At 40.1% G+C, this 17202-nt stretch overlaps 1 protein-coding gene across 2 annotated transcripts in view; it reads right to left on the reverse strand.

The window, feature by feature from the left end:
* Positions 1-16632, reverse strand: part of Frmd3 (FERM domain containing 3) — a 194495-nt gene extending 177863 nt beyond the window's left edge. For both annotated transcript variants that reach the window (XM_057785155.1, XM_057785154.1), the window contains exon 1: positions 16220-16632. In XM_057785155.1, the coding sequence (XP_057641138.1) occupies positions 16220-16366 (147 nt within the window). In that variant the 5' untranslated portion in view covers positions 16367-16632. The remainder of the gene's footprint in view (positions 1-16219) is intronic.
* Between the last annotated feature and the right edge of the window lie 570 nt (positions 16633-17202).

Raw genomic sequence — 17202 nt, forward strand, 5'->3', positions numbered from 1 at the left:
GCAACATTAATTCCAGAAAGCCCACAAACACATGGAAATTAAACAATGCTTACCTAAAGCATCAATGGGTCAAGGAAAAAATAAAGAAATTAAAGACTTCCTAAAATTCAATGAAATTGACCACACAACATACACAAATTTATGGGACACAATGAAAGCAGTGTTAAGAGGAAATTGCATAGCAATAAATACCTACATAAAGAATCTGGAAAAATCCTGTGCTAGTGAGTTAACAGCACACCTGGAAACTCTAGAACAAAAAGAAACAAACTCACCCAGGAGGACTAGATGGCAGGAAATAATCAAATTGAGAGCTGAAATCAACAAAAATAGAAACAAAGAAAACAATATAAAGAATCAAGTAGGTTCTTTGAGAAAATCAACAAAATAGACAAACCTTTATCCAACCTAACCAAAGGCAGAGAGAGAATATCCAAATACACAAAACCAGAAATGAAAAGGGGGACATAACAACAGACATGGAGGAAATCCAGAGAAACATTACATCATATTACGAAAACCTGTACTCCACAAAATTGGAAAACTTAAAGAAAATGGACAACTTACCAAAATTAAATCAAGACCACATAAGCAAGTTAAATAGACCTTTAACTGCTAAAGAAATAGAAACAGTCATCAAAAGTCTCCCAACCAAAAAAAAAAAAAAAAAGCCCATGACCAGATGGTTGCAGCTCAAAATTCTACAAGATTTTAAAAACAGAACTAATACCAATACTTTTCAAAGTATTCCACACAATAGAAACAGAAGGAACATTGCCAAACTCTTTTTATGAGGCTACAATTATCATGATACCCAAACCATATAAAGACATTACTAAGAAAGAGAATTACAGACCAGTCTCCCTCATGAGCATTGATGCAAAAATAATAAAATACTGGCAAATTGAATTTAAGAACACATGAGAAAAATCATCCACCATGATCAAGTTGGCTTCATCCCAGAGATACAGGGATGGTTCAATATATAAAAAATTTGTCAACGTACCCAGCAAATCAACAAACTAAAAAATAATAAACCACATGATCATCTCATTAGATGCTGAAAAAGCCTTCGAGAAAATACAACATCCCTTCAAGAGAAATGTCTTGAAGAGAGCAGGGATACAAGGAACATACCTAAACATAATAAACACAATATACAGCAAGCCAACTGCAAACATCAAACTAAATGAAAAGAGACTCAAAGCAATCTCACTGAAATCAGGAACAAGACAAGGTTGCCCACTCTCTCCATATCTATTTAATGTAGTTCTTGAGGTCCTAGCTACAGCAATAATACAACAAAAGTAAATCAAGGGGATACAAATAAGAAAAGAAGAAGGCAAACTCTCATTATATGTTGATGATAGGATAGTTTCTATAAGCAACCCCCAAAATTCTACCAAAGAACTTCTACAATTCATCCTGCACAAGTATGAAGTCTAAGTGGATGAAAGACTTCAACATAAAATCAGATACACTGAATCTGATAGAAGCAAAATTAGGGAATAGCATTGAATGCATTGGTATAGGAGCCAACTTCCTGAACAGAACACCAGTAACACAGGCCATAAGATCAACAATTAATAAATGGAACCTCATGTAACTTAAAAGCTTCTAAGGCAAAGGACACTATCAACAGGACAAAACAGCAGCCTACTGAATGGGAAAAGTTCTTTACTAACCTCACATCTGGAAGATGATTAATTTCCAAAATACAAAAAGAACTCAAGAAACTAGACATCAGCAAACTAATTCTATTAAAAGATGCGGGGACAGACCTAAACAGAGAATATTCAACAGAGGAATTTCAAACAGCTGAGAAGTACTTAAAGAAATGTTCAACATTCTTAGCCACCAGCAAAAATGCACATCAAAACAACTGTGAGATTATATCTTATACCTGTCAGAATAGCTACAATCAAAAACAGAAGTGATAACACATGCTAGAGAGGATAAGGAAGAAGGGGAATACTCCTTTATTGCTGATGGGAGCACAAACTTATACAGTCACTTTGGAAATCAATATGACAGCTTTTAAGAAAAATTCACCCAGCTAGCTATACCACCCTTGACCATACACCCAAAGGGTGCTCTATCCTCCTACCACAAGAACATTGGCTCAACTATGTTCATAGCAGCTTTATTCTTTTTTTGTTTTGTTTTTTTTTGTTTGTTTGTTTTGTTTTTGTTGTTGTTGTTGTTGTTTTGTTTTGTTTTTCGAGACAGGGTTTCTCTGTGGTTTTGGAGCCTGTCCTGGAACTAGCTCTTGCAGACCAGGCTGGTCTCGAACTCACAGAGTTCCGCCTGCCTCTGCCTCCCAAGTGCTGGGATTAAAGGCGTGCGCCACCACCGCCCGGCTAGCAGCTTTATTCTTAATAACCAGATACTGAAAACAAACTAGGTGCTCCTTAACTGAAGAATGGATAAAGAAAATGTGGTGCATTTAGAAAATGCAATGTTTAAAAACAAAACAAAACAACAACAAAAAAACAATGTGATGAAATTTGAAAGCAAATGGGTATAACTAGGAAAAAAAACCACCCTGAGTGATGTAACCCAGACCCCAAAAGACAAACATGGTATATATTCACTCATAAGTGGATATTAGCTGTAAAGAATAGCCAAGCTACAATCCACAGACCCAGAAAAGGTAAATAACAGCAAGAGCTCAAGTGGTGGTGGTGGTGGCATATGAATCTCCCTGGAAGGGGGAAATAGAACAGACATCAAGGGTGGATGGAAGAGGTGGGAGGGGGATGTTTTGGGGGTGGGCATGGGAACAGGAGGTATCAGGTTGGGGGATGATGGAAGAAGAGAATGCTGGGAGCGACAATAATTAGAACTTGGCAGCATCTTAGGGATGAGCTAAAAATCTAGTCCAATGGAAACGCCTAGGAATCTATGAGGGCAACCCTAGCTAAGACTTGTATCAGTGCAGGATAAACTGGCCATTTCATATAACCAGGCAAGACTTCCAGTGGAGAGACTGGGACACCACTCTAGCCATAAAACCTTTGACATACAATTTTTCCTGCCTACAAGATGTGCTGTAGGAAAGTTGGTGCAGAAATCATGGTAGTAGTCAACAAATGACTACTCTAGCTAGAGAACCATGCCATGAGGAGGAACCCACTCCATCACATTCTGCAGAGCCAGGACCCAGAGGCTTGAGAGCTCAAATACTACTGGCCACAAAAAAATAAAGAAAAAGTATCAATTAATGATTCCTAATGATATATATTGCTATAGTTATAGATTGGTGCCTAGCTCAGTTGTCATCCAAGACTTCATCTAGCAACTGACAGAAACTGATGCAAACCCTACTGCCAAGCATTAGGTGGAGCTCAGGGAATTCTCAGGAAGAAGGTGAAGGAGGATTGTACAAACCATTGTGATCAAGAACACCACAATAAAACCCACAGAATCAACTAATCATAGGGGCCCACAGAGACTCAACTGACAAGCATGGAGCCTTCATAGGACTGACCTAGGCTCTCTGCATGTATGTTACAGTTGTATAGCTCGGTCTTCTCGTGGGACTCCTAACAATGGGGGCTGGGGCTGTCTTGTCGGGTCCAACCTGGACAGGTTCTTACATTCCAGGGTAGGGGTGTGTGTGGATTAGAGATGTTAGGCAGAAAAAACAGAGACACAAAAGAAATAGACAGAGACACAGAATAGAGTTGGAAGGGCAACCCAGTGAATGAATCCTCCCACATTTAATTTTCATAGGCTTTATATATCCCAATCCAAAGAGGAGGGAGAAGACAAAAAAAAAAAAACAACAACAACAACAACAACAAACTATTTTGCTCAAATGCAAGGAACAAACAAAGTGATCATCTCAAATACCTAAAACATCAAGTAACCACATCCCAAGTGAAAACATCCTGTTTAGTAGCCACAGGCTGGCTCCAATCTTCTGATAATAACCTTGAAGAAGCAAGAATAGGCCTGAACTTTCTGACCTTTAGTCAATGTGGAATAAATCCACATCTGTGTGCTCAAATACTTTTTCTGAATGTGTTATTTGTTTTTGTGGCCTTTTCCCTCATATTGGGTAGGTACCTAGTCTAACTAAAACTTGATATACCATGCTTGATCGACATCCATGGGAAGCCTGCCCTTTTCTGGAGAGAAAAAGAGGGGGAGTGGATGGGCGGCTGCCAGGGAGAGGTAGCAGCAGTGGTGGTGAGGGAGAATCATAGGAGAGGAGGGAGGGGAAAATGTGGTCTGAATGTAAAAAAAATTAAAAATAATGAAAGCAAACAAACAAGAATAATGACTTGTTTGATTGATAGGTTCGCTCATGCTGGAGGCAGAGCTTAAAAACTTTCTGTTGCTGTTTTTTGACACAAGGTTTCTCTGTTTAGTCCTAGCTGTCCTGGAACTCGCTCTGTAGACAGACTGGCCTCAAACTCAGAGATCCACCTGCCTCTGCTCCCCAAGTACTGAGATTAAAGGCAAGTGCTACCAACACCTGGCTTGAACTTAATATCTTAGTTAAGAATTACAAACTCTAGTGTCCCTGGGATTTTCCTTTACAAAAAGCATTAAGACATTGAAAGCCTGACGCAGAACATTTAAAAACTCTTACCCGTAGCCACAGAAATATGAGCTATTCCACTGTTGTGTAGTACTTTCCTCAGAGGTAAAACATTTCATATTGGAGGGAAGTACATTAAGACATAGGATGTTCGAATGAAGATGAAATACTAGACCTTAAAGTGAAGCCTGAAGTCATTCTTGCTTCTATAAGTAACGCCAATACAACTCAGGGGTTACCCAAGTAGGACTTTGGTATCTATCACTGGTCTGATCCGGTAAGCAGACAGTTATTCACAAGTCCCCATGCATAGTGTTACCCAACAAATACTCAGAAGAAACCCTTCTTCAATTCTCTTTGGCCCCAGCAAACCATTTCTTGATAAGTAATCTTTTTTCCTCCCTACTAAAATGGCCAATAATGCTTTTAGGATTCTTATTATATACTATACTATCTACTTCAGCAGAGAATAGCCAACATTCTGCTGTATTTTATAAACTGTGGTACAAGTCTTTCAATTCCCCATAAATGACAAGTCTTTCCTTATTTTTGGCCTCTTCCTAGAATGTCCTTCAAACTACACTCCTTAATACTGCGCATTTTTTTAGACAATGGCTACTTTTTAATTTTTTTTTAAAATGTATATCACACATCCTTCTCTCCAAAAGTCCACTTGTTCTTTCAGGCTGCATTAGAGCACTGTTCCAATGAAATAACTGCTCCTGGAACGAAGACAGGGTGGAAATCTGGCAGAAAGTGATACTTGTGATTTATCTTGAAGTCACATTTTATAATACAAGGAAAGAGCATACAGAAGTTTAAAAACTTAGTTGAGGACTTACAAAGTCTAATATTCCCTGGGAAAAATGTTTGCTTTGGAAAAGGTAGGTGGATGGATGGAGGTATTTTTTTAAGTATTGAATTCTTCCTTAATAGTGGAATACCCTAAAGGTACAAACCTGAATCTTGTCTCCTTTCTCCATTTTATTTCTAGTAACACCAAGAAAATGTTTCTATCTCAAAGTTCTTTAATATATTGAAAGAAAAAAAAAACCTAGTATTTTCTCATCAATGAGCATATTCAAGAAAAGTCTGGTGAGAATATTTTTTTTAAAAAAACAGAATAAATTGGATAATAGAATTAAAAGATACACTTTCTCTAACGAAGGTACAATTTGAAGAGAAACCGGAGCCATCCTCCTCTTTGGGGCATATGCTTAAGTCTGCTTTGTTCTTATTAACAGTTAAATCTGCTGTTCTCAGGTGGCCACATCGCAGCTGGACCTGCAAACTCAGCTTCTGTAGCTGCCCTTGAATTACAGGAAACTTTCCCTCTCTTTATCCTTTTTAATCAGCACTGAGAAAGATGGTGCCATCTACACCTGGTGGAAAAACTCTTTCCAAACATGGAAGCAAAAAGTACCACTCAAGGTGTCCCTCAATCACGTGGCAGGACATTCATCTGGAGAAACACATCTCCCTTGAGGTTTGAAAACTCAAAAGGTGAAGTTACCCCAGGAAAGGCTCCAGGTGAGATGAAAGAACATAACATTTTGTCTTTTATTTTTTTTCTCCTAACTCTAGTGATTTTATTACTCTTTTCCCTATGCCTTAAGAAAAAAAAAGTGTCAAGCTATATTGGAGCTCGTGCTCAGTTTCAAAACATTATGTTCTCTTAATTTTTTAGAGGGCCTCAAATACCAGGGTCTGACATTATCAGAACTGAACTAACTTGCAGAATCTTCCTTAAGACTACGTGGTATAACATTTTAGAATATAGACAAGAATTATATTGACATTATTTTTATGTTTGTCTTCTTGTAATTATATGAGGATTACTTTGAAATTTCAAACTCTAAGCAATACCTCTATCACGCGACTACACAAAGGAGACTATGTAGCTATATAAGATGCCAACATGCAGATAGATGAGCTTATGTGTGAATGTGTACTGATACTGAAGAAAGCAGAAGGTAACAGTTCTGTGATTTCCATTTGCTTTCTCTTAACACTGGAGTGATGTTATGTTGTTGGGTTTTTTTATTTTACTTTTTCCTTTTGAAATTATAATAAATTTAAATGATTTTCCTCTTTCCATACCCTTCCATATAACCTTCTTTGCTGTCCGTTAATTTCATGGCTTTTTTTCCTGATTATTGTTACATGTATATATGTATATGCATACAAATTTCTAAATACAACATGTTTCTATACTGTCACTTCTACATATTTTGGGGGCTGAACATTTAGTATTAAATAACCAATTGTTATATTCTTTCCTGGGGAAGACTATTTCTCCCTTTCTGAGCATCTGTTAGTTATTTGGAGTTCTTTGTGTAGGACTGAGGCCTCCCGTGGTTATCAACTGTCCATTTTGGCATGTCTAATGGTATCATTCTTTTTCAGTTCATATTATAGGTAGTCATGTCAGTAAGACTTTATGTCCCTAGCTTTCCGACATTACTTGGAGAGAGAGAAAGAAAGTTCACAACAAACTCCTGATCTGGCTCTTACAATCTCTTCAGCCCCTCTTCCACAATGATCCCCAAGGCTTGGGTACAGGAGTTGTTTTGTAGATGTATCCCACGGGACTAGGCTCCACAACTCTGCATTTTGATTAGTTATGGTTTTCTGTAGTGGTCTCTAATTGTTGCAAAGAGATTTTCCTTGATGAGGGTTGATGGTTACACTTATTTGGGAGTATATAAACAAATATTTAGAGTGTAGTTATGATTTATACTGGTTTAGTAAAGAGGTAGTTGTAGGTACTTCTCCAAGACCCATGGCTTCACTAGCACTGTCTTTATCTTATACTTAAACAAACAAAAAACCAGTTTTCAGTGGACAGACATCAGTTTAAACAAACCATTAGAGAAACTTCAAAAGCAAAATAACTGTATGATTTAGTACAGAGAAAACAAACCTAAACTCAAAACATATTACTCTATGATAATTTTGCAAAATATGAGAATTTAGGAATACCACATTGCCTGTGTAACGTTCAGTTTCAGATAATAAGAATTTACACAACTTTCAGACCAATAGTCAACAGGGTGCACACAAAATAATAAAATCTATCTTTGCATAGATGTACCAAAGCAGAATTATTTTTAATAAGTAGCCAACTTATATAAATAGGGCTAATTAATTTTAAGAGGTTAATTTTTTATGATTTTCATTAGTAAAATATATTGGACTTTCTGCTTGTGTGTGAAGATCTTACTCAGTCAACACTGAGATTCTAGGTTAACTCTAAAAATCAAGGCCTAGGTCTTAATACAGCAGTTTGTACTTCTAGAATGCGAGGTAACTAATCTAGCTGTGGTAGTTTAAAAGAAAATGTCTACAAGGGGAGTGGTATTAGTGGAAGTGTGGCCTTGTTGGCATAGGAATGGCCTTATTGAAGGAAGTCTGTCACTTTGGGGGTGGGTTTTAAGGTCTCCTATGCTCAAGCTTCACACACTGAAACAGACCACTTTCTGTTGCCTGTCAACAAGATATAAGAACTCTTAAATACTTCTCCAACACTCTTTTTTCCTATGATCATCATGTCATACAATCATGATAATGGGCCAAACCTCTGAAAATGTAAGATAGCCCCAACTAACTGTTTTTTTTAATAAGAGTCATCATGGTTATGATGTCTCTTCATAGCAATAAAAACCCAAACTAAGACATTAGGCATTAGCCATGATCTGTTATGGCTAACTATCTTCCCTGCCTTTGAATAATCATACTCTAAATGGTAGCATGAGACATGATATAGAATGTGCTGATCCACACACATATGTGAGTAGTCCTCGAAAGGGCTTTTGTCTATATTTTAGTCACTAATTCTAATCATTTTGGACTCTGAGTCAGCTTTCATTCCCACATCCAGTTTATTATTTATGCCTAGGCTATTGCATCAAGAAAAAATATAAAAAGATAAATAGAAGTCAACTGGCAATCTTCTATGCTCCTTTTCAAATGAGATTCTGAAGAAGATAATTAAAACGACCCTTAGATTTCTAACCTGCCTGTAGATACTGCCAGCTGATCCTTTAATTATTTACCAGCTTCATTTATAACTGGACATTCTTAGTAATCTCCAGTCTTGTACAGATGCCTCCTCTTGGTTTTAAACCTGAATACAACAGTCTTTATGTCATGTATATGTGCCATTTTGTTCTTAAATAAAAAATTTTGTTCATCTTTCCCAAACTGATCAACGGTTTCTTAAACAATTTTAAAAAATATTTTTAGTCCTAGCTCTGTGCTTGACATATGGAAGATATTTAACAAATATTAATTGCATAAAATTGAAATGAGATTTTTAAAAAACTTTAATTCATCTTTGAAAATGCAACTATCTGAATTACCTAAACTATGCAAAAATTATCTTATGAATGAGCTACACTTTCTTTTTTTCTGAAATGCTCCTCCCCTTTTGTTCTATGTTTGTAAGGAAAATCACAAATTTAAAGAGCTACAAAACTCATATTACAACAAAAGCACACTGTGTAGTGCCCACCAGAATCAATACTGCTTGTGATAATGTTTGGGAACCCACATGTCCTTTGAACATCACAGTCTGTAATCAGAGCATAGGCAGGCAATCTCCTCTTTTTTTTTTTTTTTGGTTCACAGTTCATCTTTTAATTCCTAGGGATAATTTGAAGATTATCTGGTCTGAATCCTAAAAACACAGTGTGTAGAATGTAACTGCATGTAAGTATAGTTGTCTTAAAGAAAAATCCAGTATTTGTTGGGAGTGGGAATATTTCTCAGTGGCATTTGGATTGTGGCATCCAATCAGGTCTGGAATACCAGCTTCCAGCAATGCTCAGAATTGAGGAGAAGAATAAGCACAACCAAGAAATTCTAGATAGAAATAAATGAAGCTATAATTTAGTGAAATAGAAAGCACAACTAAGAACACAAAGCATCATAAAATGCAAGTTATATACACTTTCTATAATAACTCTAAATATTAATGGTCTGAACTCTCCAATCAAAAGAAACAAGTTAGATGAATGTATTAAGGAATGAAAATCCATGTATCTGTTGTCTACAGGAATCAGTTTAAAAGATATGTAACATCTTAAAGGCTAGAAAAATGCATTCCAAGCAAATGGGTTAAGAAAACAAGCATTAAGAGCTACTGAGTACCAGCCTCAGCACTCTCTAGGTTCAGAACAGGACTTCTACAACATGCAAGAACTGGCTTGGGAATGAGATCTGAGAGGTGGAACTAACTGACTGACCCCGGCACCTTTTACATGCATGGTTTTTATTGCTTGAGGGAAGATGAGAGAAGGGAGAAGAAGAATAGGGGCTCCAGGCATAAGGGCAACACATCAGGCATAAGGGCTAAAAAAAAAGGTGATCTCCACAAAGCTTTCAGTTTATGTAGGCATACAGACAAGTAAACAATCCCATTGTCAGTAATAATAGTATCAAGCATGCATTTTCACAGAGTCACAAGAAATTGGTGGATCTGGCAAAGAGGCCCCTTATGGATCAGAGGGGGCATGGCTGTGAAATTTGCTTGTGGCTGGGAACACAGTCTTGGTAGCTATACTAACCTGTAGGCATGATTTGCTTTAGTATCTAGCCAGTTGAGTTAAAAGGAATCTCTTGTGGTTATCTTGTTTTTGACTCCAGCAGGGTGCCCAGGTGAGACTTTTTCCTCTCTGAAGCTAGTTTTAGTGACACAGGCATTTTTCCTCTATAAACAGTTAATTTCCTGGCATATGATTTTATGCTAGTTGAAACCAAGGGTAAATACAGAATATTAGTAGCCTGTTAAATCAGAGATTACACGTGATCAGAAGACTACAGAAGATCAGAAGATTACACCTTCCTGAGTCTGCTCCTGAATATTACCCACACTTGCTCTCTGTCAGGCTAGGATTGGCTTCATATGGGTAAGTTCTCAGTTCCAAGTCATTGCCTTAGAGGCTCAAGGCGTCACACAATTCAGGCTGTCTTGTGAAAGACAGGGCCATGCCAGACACCTTACCTGACTGCCTGACCTAACCAGTACAAGGACCTGGCTTGTCCCAGAGGACAAGGACCTGTTTGTCTCTATGGGGTTCTGTTATCAGAATAAGTCCTATTAAGGAATTTCTCACACCCCTCTGATTTTTTTGACCCAAAGTCTACCACAATGGAGACATCACTCTAGGCTTTGAGTCCTGAGTCCTGGCATGAGCGTAAAAAAGGAACACTTAACATTTTGAGGCCTGATCTTCAAACACCCTTGGGTTGTCTTCTACAAAATCTTTTTAAATTAGGGATATCTGACACCTTATGTCCTTTAACATCTAAAATTTTTTTTGCTGGTGTAAAACAAACAAGCCCTCCATAGGCCCATGGATTCTGGATGCTGTACTCCCACTCCCACTACCCCTTCCCAATCCCCTTCCCACTTCTCTAGCTGTTTGCTGTTTGTCTATTCCAAAATGTTTAAGTTTTCCAACTGACACAGTTTCCTAAAATAAAAGTTTTGTTCGTCTGTCTGTTAATACATGTGTGTAAATAATATACGTGTGTAGCCACAGTGTGCTTGTTTTATGTCAGTGTGTGTATGTGTGCTTGTTCTACAATCTGTAACATTATAGCTCCAGATTATTACAACAGCTCTTCAGAAACAGAAACACATGGATAGCCACCATTTTTGGTTGAGCTCAAAGTAAAAACCTCAGTGCCGTCTTTGGTAAGAGAATCTACATGCTCTGGACCTACCAAGGGGACATTCTGCCTCCAATATACTTTGGCTTATGAAAGTATTATCTCTAGTATTCTTGCCTCTACTAGCACTGGTAAGCTGTACAGGACAGAATAAACTATATGTCTAAACTTAACATATATGTCTAATTTGGATATACCTGACAGGTAATGGTACCCTGATTCTCAAGTGCCTTTACAGATCTGAGAGTATGGAATCTTACAAAAGAGTTTCTTATGGCAGAAAGACATGCCAGCATCCTCTAGCTCCTCCAAGAAGATGAAAGGTTACAGAAGACCTGCCTGGAGATTCTTCCTGGTGGCTTGCTTTTGGATATGGGAAAGCCACCCACACAGCAAAAAGCTGTCTTCCACCTTATCAGCTTCCTGGACACTACACTAAGGTATTGTCATCTCATCCTGCCAAGACAGGTAAACTGAACTAGATCCCCGACAGGAAAATTTTCAGGCCTCCAGGACTCAACAGCTAAAGGCAAGTACTACTTCTAAGACTGGTGTCTACCAAAAACTACAGAGAGACTTGGGATTGCCTGTGTAGCTAAAAATGCTGTTTCACTTCCGTTCATTAATTTATCCCTTTCAGATATGTCTAACGGCATTTGAAGACTTAGAGTACTGGTACCTCATTACTTCATTTGTTAAGTTTCCTGTTAAAAATACAAATAGGTGTGCCTCTTTCACAGGCTTCATAGTTCTACATTAACAGGTTTCAGATGTATCTTCAGAGGTTCAGAGTTTCCAAATTCCTTTAATTTTCTTCTAAAATGTTCATGCCTTTTTACCTAAAGCCATAGCCTTCTGCTATGACACCAAGATGTAAATCTGTTCCAGTTGTCTTAGAGATACCTACAGGTTTCTGGAAAAAGTTCTGCTGCTGTATCAGAAATCTGGTCTGGTAAAAACTAACAGTCTCCAGAGCCTACTTTGACCCCACCCATTTTCAAGGTTATTTTACAGGTCACCTCTGCTGTCTGGATCAAGACCAGCTTACAGAAGGCCTTCCAGATAATGCCACCACCTACACTAGCTCCTGGAACTTCGCCATTAGTACCACCCCTCCAGGCTCAAATGGGCACCCACCCTGCAACTAAAATCTGTTTTAATGGGCATACCTGCTCTCGTGTCTCACTCATTCACCCTTGCCTCTTCTGTGCAAGCAGGGCACTTCTCTGTCCCATTCTTTTTGGCAGTTAATGACCCTTCCCATGGCCAGCTCAATTCATAGGGCCAATAATTAAAAAAAAAATTGCCTAGAGTTCTAAACAGAGAGTTCTCAATACAGGAAATAAGAATGACTATGACATAACCCCCAAATATATCAAGCTTAGCAGTTAGAGAGATACAAATGAAAGCAATTTTGAGGTTTCATCTCACCCCACTCAGTCAAAATGGTTAAGATCAACCAATCAACTGGCAATAGAGTCTGGTGAGTCTAAGGAAAAGGGAATTCTCATTCATTCACTGTTGGTGGGAATGCATATTGGTGCAAGTACTCTGATTATCAGTATGGAGAATCCTCAACAAACAAAACAAAATAAAACACTAAAAATAAATTTACCACATGATTCAGTCATATCACTCCTTGTCATATGTCCAAAGGACTTGATATCCTACTCCATAGATACTTATTCAGTCTTGATCACTGATGCCCTATTCAAGAAAGCTAGGAAATGAAAACAATCTTGCTGTCCCTCAATGAATAATGAAAATAAAGGAACACACACACACACACACACACACACACACACACACTATGGAATACTATTCATCTGTAAAGAAAAAAGTGAAGTCATGAAATTTGAAGATAAACGGATGGACCTAGAAAAGATTATATTAATGAAGTAACCCAGACCCAGAAAGAAAGATATCACTCACTATTTATCTCTCATTTGACATTCCCAGCTCCGAATCGTCAGAAGTAAGTATGTAACATGGAGTAATTATAGAAACCAGGAAAGCATTATGGCAACACAGAGCAGGAGGAGTTGAGAGAGGAATAACAATATAATGAAGGGAAAAACAGAAAAATGGGGAGGGGGCTCCGACTGGGAAGGCGAGAGGGAGGTCATTACAAAAGCAAAAGAAATGAGAGGTGACAAAAACCATCAAAGTTATTTGATAAAGCCTTATTATTTTATAGTTACCTAAAATTATACATAAACACACACACACACAAATACACACACAGTGGTTCACAATGTCTCCACAAGAACTACAGACTAACAGAACCCTAGGGATTTAGGTAGGTATGAGCAACCTCCCTTTGAATAATTGGTTAGGTTAGGCCGAGTGATCCCCAAAACAGTATACAATACTGCTGTTACCACTGTTGCCTCTCAGAAGTGGAAGGTAAGTCCCTATTGTACACTTAGGATGCAGGACTCAGATTATTTTTATTCAAGATGAATCTGATCTAAAATCCTTGCTATGCTTTAGTTTCCTTCGTACCAGGAAATACTATGGAAACTTCCAAGAAAAGTGTTTTAATAGGGCTTTTAAAGCTGTAGTAAAACCTCCAACTTGGAGACAAAAGGGTTTAATTTGCTTCCACTCCCAGGTAAGGGTCCATCACTTAGGAAAATAGTGCAGGAACTCAAGCAGGCCCAAAAGCTAGGGGCAGAAACTGAAGCAATGGCCAGGAAGAGCAGTTCTTACTGCTTTGCTCCTCAGAGCTTGCTGAGCTTGCTGTGTTAAAGAACCTAGGAGATGAACCAGAGTCCATGGGTGGCACCGCCGCTCTGACTTTAATCGTCAATCAAAATGCTCAAGATGCTTTTCCACAGGACAATTAGATGGGCTTTTTCTCAGCTGAAGTTCCTTCTCACTACAAGACCCCTCTTCCTAAAAGACTCAAGCCTGTTTCAGGTTTGACACGGCCAACCAGCAAAGGAGGAAAACTACTAGTGAGTGGTCTCCCCTTGACCTGTGACTTTCAGGAGCCACAACAGTGACCAGCAGGAGTAGATATCTATAAAGATGCAACAATGTGAATGTAAATTTCACTAGACAGGAGAGAAATACTGAATGGTACTAGAAATCTAACCACCTTCCCAGATCTGGTGAGGTCTTGAATCTTAGGAGAGTACCTGCTACTACCATTTTTTGGTAGATCAACATAACTCCTAATTACATTCAAAACTTATCCTTCTACGCACAGACGAATATGTGGACCATCCTTCATTAAAGAGGCTTTTCTTTACAGCAAAAGGAGACCATCATGTAAAATCACCATTGGACACGACCCAAAGATCAAAGACGATGGGCAGTCCAGCACTGGAGGATACATCTACCTCAAGGGTCCTGCATCTGTGGCTCATAGGACACTGTGTGAGGGTGGCAGAAAGACTGTAAGATGCTGAATACCAGGATGTCTGCTGTGAAACAGTTTCTCGTAGGAACAGCACAAACAAGACCCAAACAATAGTAATATCAATAAGCATACTAACTGAGAAAAAGTGAATTTTCACAAAGTCCCACCCCTATGCAAAGAACTTCAGGCAATTAATGAATGCCGAGGAGTGGGAGAATTACCTTTTCCCATGGGTAAGTCCCCTTATTGGTTATCCGATACAAAATGGGCAGCACTGAAACCATATACAGACCTACAGTAAAAACACACTCAGCAGGTTGTATTTATATAATTGTGTATATATAACAACAATAATAAGAGAGGCTATCGATTTGAGAGTGTGGTTGGGGGCGCGTGGGAAAAGTTGGAGAGTGGAGTCTTGGAAGGAGCTGAGGGGAGGAGAGAGAAGGGGGAAAGTGATGTAATTATATTTTAATTGAAGTGTCTTTTTAGACAATTCAGGTGCAATCTAGAGGCGAACGTCTGCCTCTAGGAGGTGCTAATCCATTCACTTCTCACAGGCATAGATCTTAGAAACTTAAAATGCATTAGACTAGAAGAGGGGATCCTAGAAATAATCAATTCGACTTTAAACTATGATGCCAGCAGTGCTTTGCAGATGCAAGCTTTGCAGAATGTGCATGCCACATGAGGTCATGGAGAAGTGCACAACTACCTACTGGCACAATAGCTAAGGGAAGCACAAGTGTGTGTGAGTGCACCAACACACACACACACACACACACACACACACACACACACACCCTACCAGCAGCAGCAGCCGCTGCAGCTTACAAAATATTTGCAAGGCCAAAGACACTTATCTCACTAGAAAGAGAGCAATAAAAACAGTTAAGCAATGTGCCTTCTCCTCCAACTTGACCACAGGGAATAGTTACCAAATTCCAAGCTATTTTACCCAAGATCCAGCTTCCTGCACGACCTCATGAATCTTTTTCTTTCTTTGAAGCACAGACTTCACCTTCTTTGGAGATAGCTCCAAATGAATTATAACGTGCATTCCATCTCTAGAATCTGGAGCCCAAGGTTTCGAGGAAACTTGGGAAGTCCATTGCCCCACTAGAGAAGTAGAGACTACTGGCAGAAAAAAGGACGGTACAAGAAGCAGGTTCCCAAACAGCCTGGGCGCGGGAAACAAAAAGGGGAACCCTGGCCGGTGGAGTCCTTTTCCACGTGGTGGGTGAGAAAGAAGTGGTGGTGGTCGTGGGGTAGCGCGCAAGTGTCCCCCTTGGCTCTTACGGCTTCTATGTCCTAGTGGGATAGGCTCCAAAGGGACCAACACAGTGTTAAGCAAGAGGCATCTGGCTACCGACTCAGCCTAGGAGCAACGCGAAGTAAGCACAGTGTACATGTCAGGGTAGGGGGCTGAGGAAAGGAAAACGCAAGGCAGACGTTTATAGAGGGCCAAAGCCCCTATCTTGAGGACTGAAGCAAATCCCGCATTCTAGCTGGGCTTCTCTGCGGAGGTGGGTTTCCTACCAGCGCATGTCCACCCTCAGAGACCCCGTACTCACTCCTGTACCCTAAGAATACCGTTCGCCCTGCATCCTCCCCCGGTGCCACCGCACCTGGATATGGCAGGAGACCTCCGAGTCGTCCAGCATCCGAATGGTGCATTTCATCTCTTGGTTGAGTGATTTGACGCTGGAGCTCCGAAAATGAATCATTTTCATAGTCCCTCCGTCTCTCGGCGCACAGTGACAAGAAGCGAACATACACAGCTGCACGCGGGAGCAAGCCGTAGGAGGCGCGGGGCCCGCGCGGCCCTAGTCCACGCGAACATTCACACGGTCTCAATACAGTCCAGGCTCTGGGTGCAGCTCCGCCCAGAGACGGTGGCAGCCCAGGGCGCCTGCAGCCACCAGCTCCAGGAGCGTCGGTCCCTCCCTCTCCTCCTCAGATGATCCAATCCCCGCCTCCTTCCGTAGCTAGCTCAGAGGGCACCTCCCTTGGCTGGAGGCTGCGAGGGGCTGGAATCCACATCTTCCTAGGGATCGAGTGTGGAGAAGGCAGAGTACAGGGTGGATCTTGACGCCCAGCATCTCTGGAGGGGGCTTTTTGCACCGCTGCTGCTGCTGCTGCGTCAGGCTAGGCCCTGCTGCCTTCCTCTGGCTGGCCACCTCCTCCCTCCTCCCATTGTGGTTTCTATAGATGGTCCCTGGACTGCTGCTTCCCTAGACCTCAACGGTGCCCTGCACTGTGAAATCCCAGGTCCCAGCGGGCAGCAAAGAATGGAGAGCAACCCACACAGCTCCTTTAAGCGCGCTATTGAGTCTCAAACAATGGCAGGAGGCACAGGCAGTGCTCATGCCCAGGGCCATAGTAACTCTCAGATATTCCTGGAGGATTTTTAAGTCACTGGTTCAGTTAATTAGCTGAGATCAATTCCCTTCTTCGTTCCTCAGGAAGGAATTGTTTTTCTTAAGCAGCGTGATCTTTGATTACAGTATCCCTTAGACACCAATTAGCCCTATTCTGCCCCGCCCCTCTTAGAGAGGCTCCTCCACCTCCAACTGCATAGGAATCTAGTGACAAAGAAGTTTCCCATCCT

The sequence above is a fragment of the Chionomys nivalis genome, chromosome 11, assembly GCF_950005125.1.
Source record: "Chionomys nivalis chromosome 11, mChiNiv1.1, whole genome shotgun sequence".
Classification (NCBI taxonomy): Eukaryota; Metazoa; Chordata; class Mammalia; order Rodentia; family Cricetidae; genus Chionomys; species Chionomys nivalis.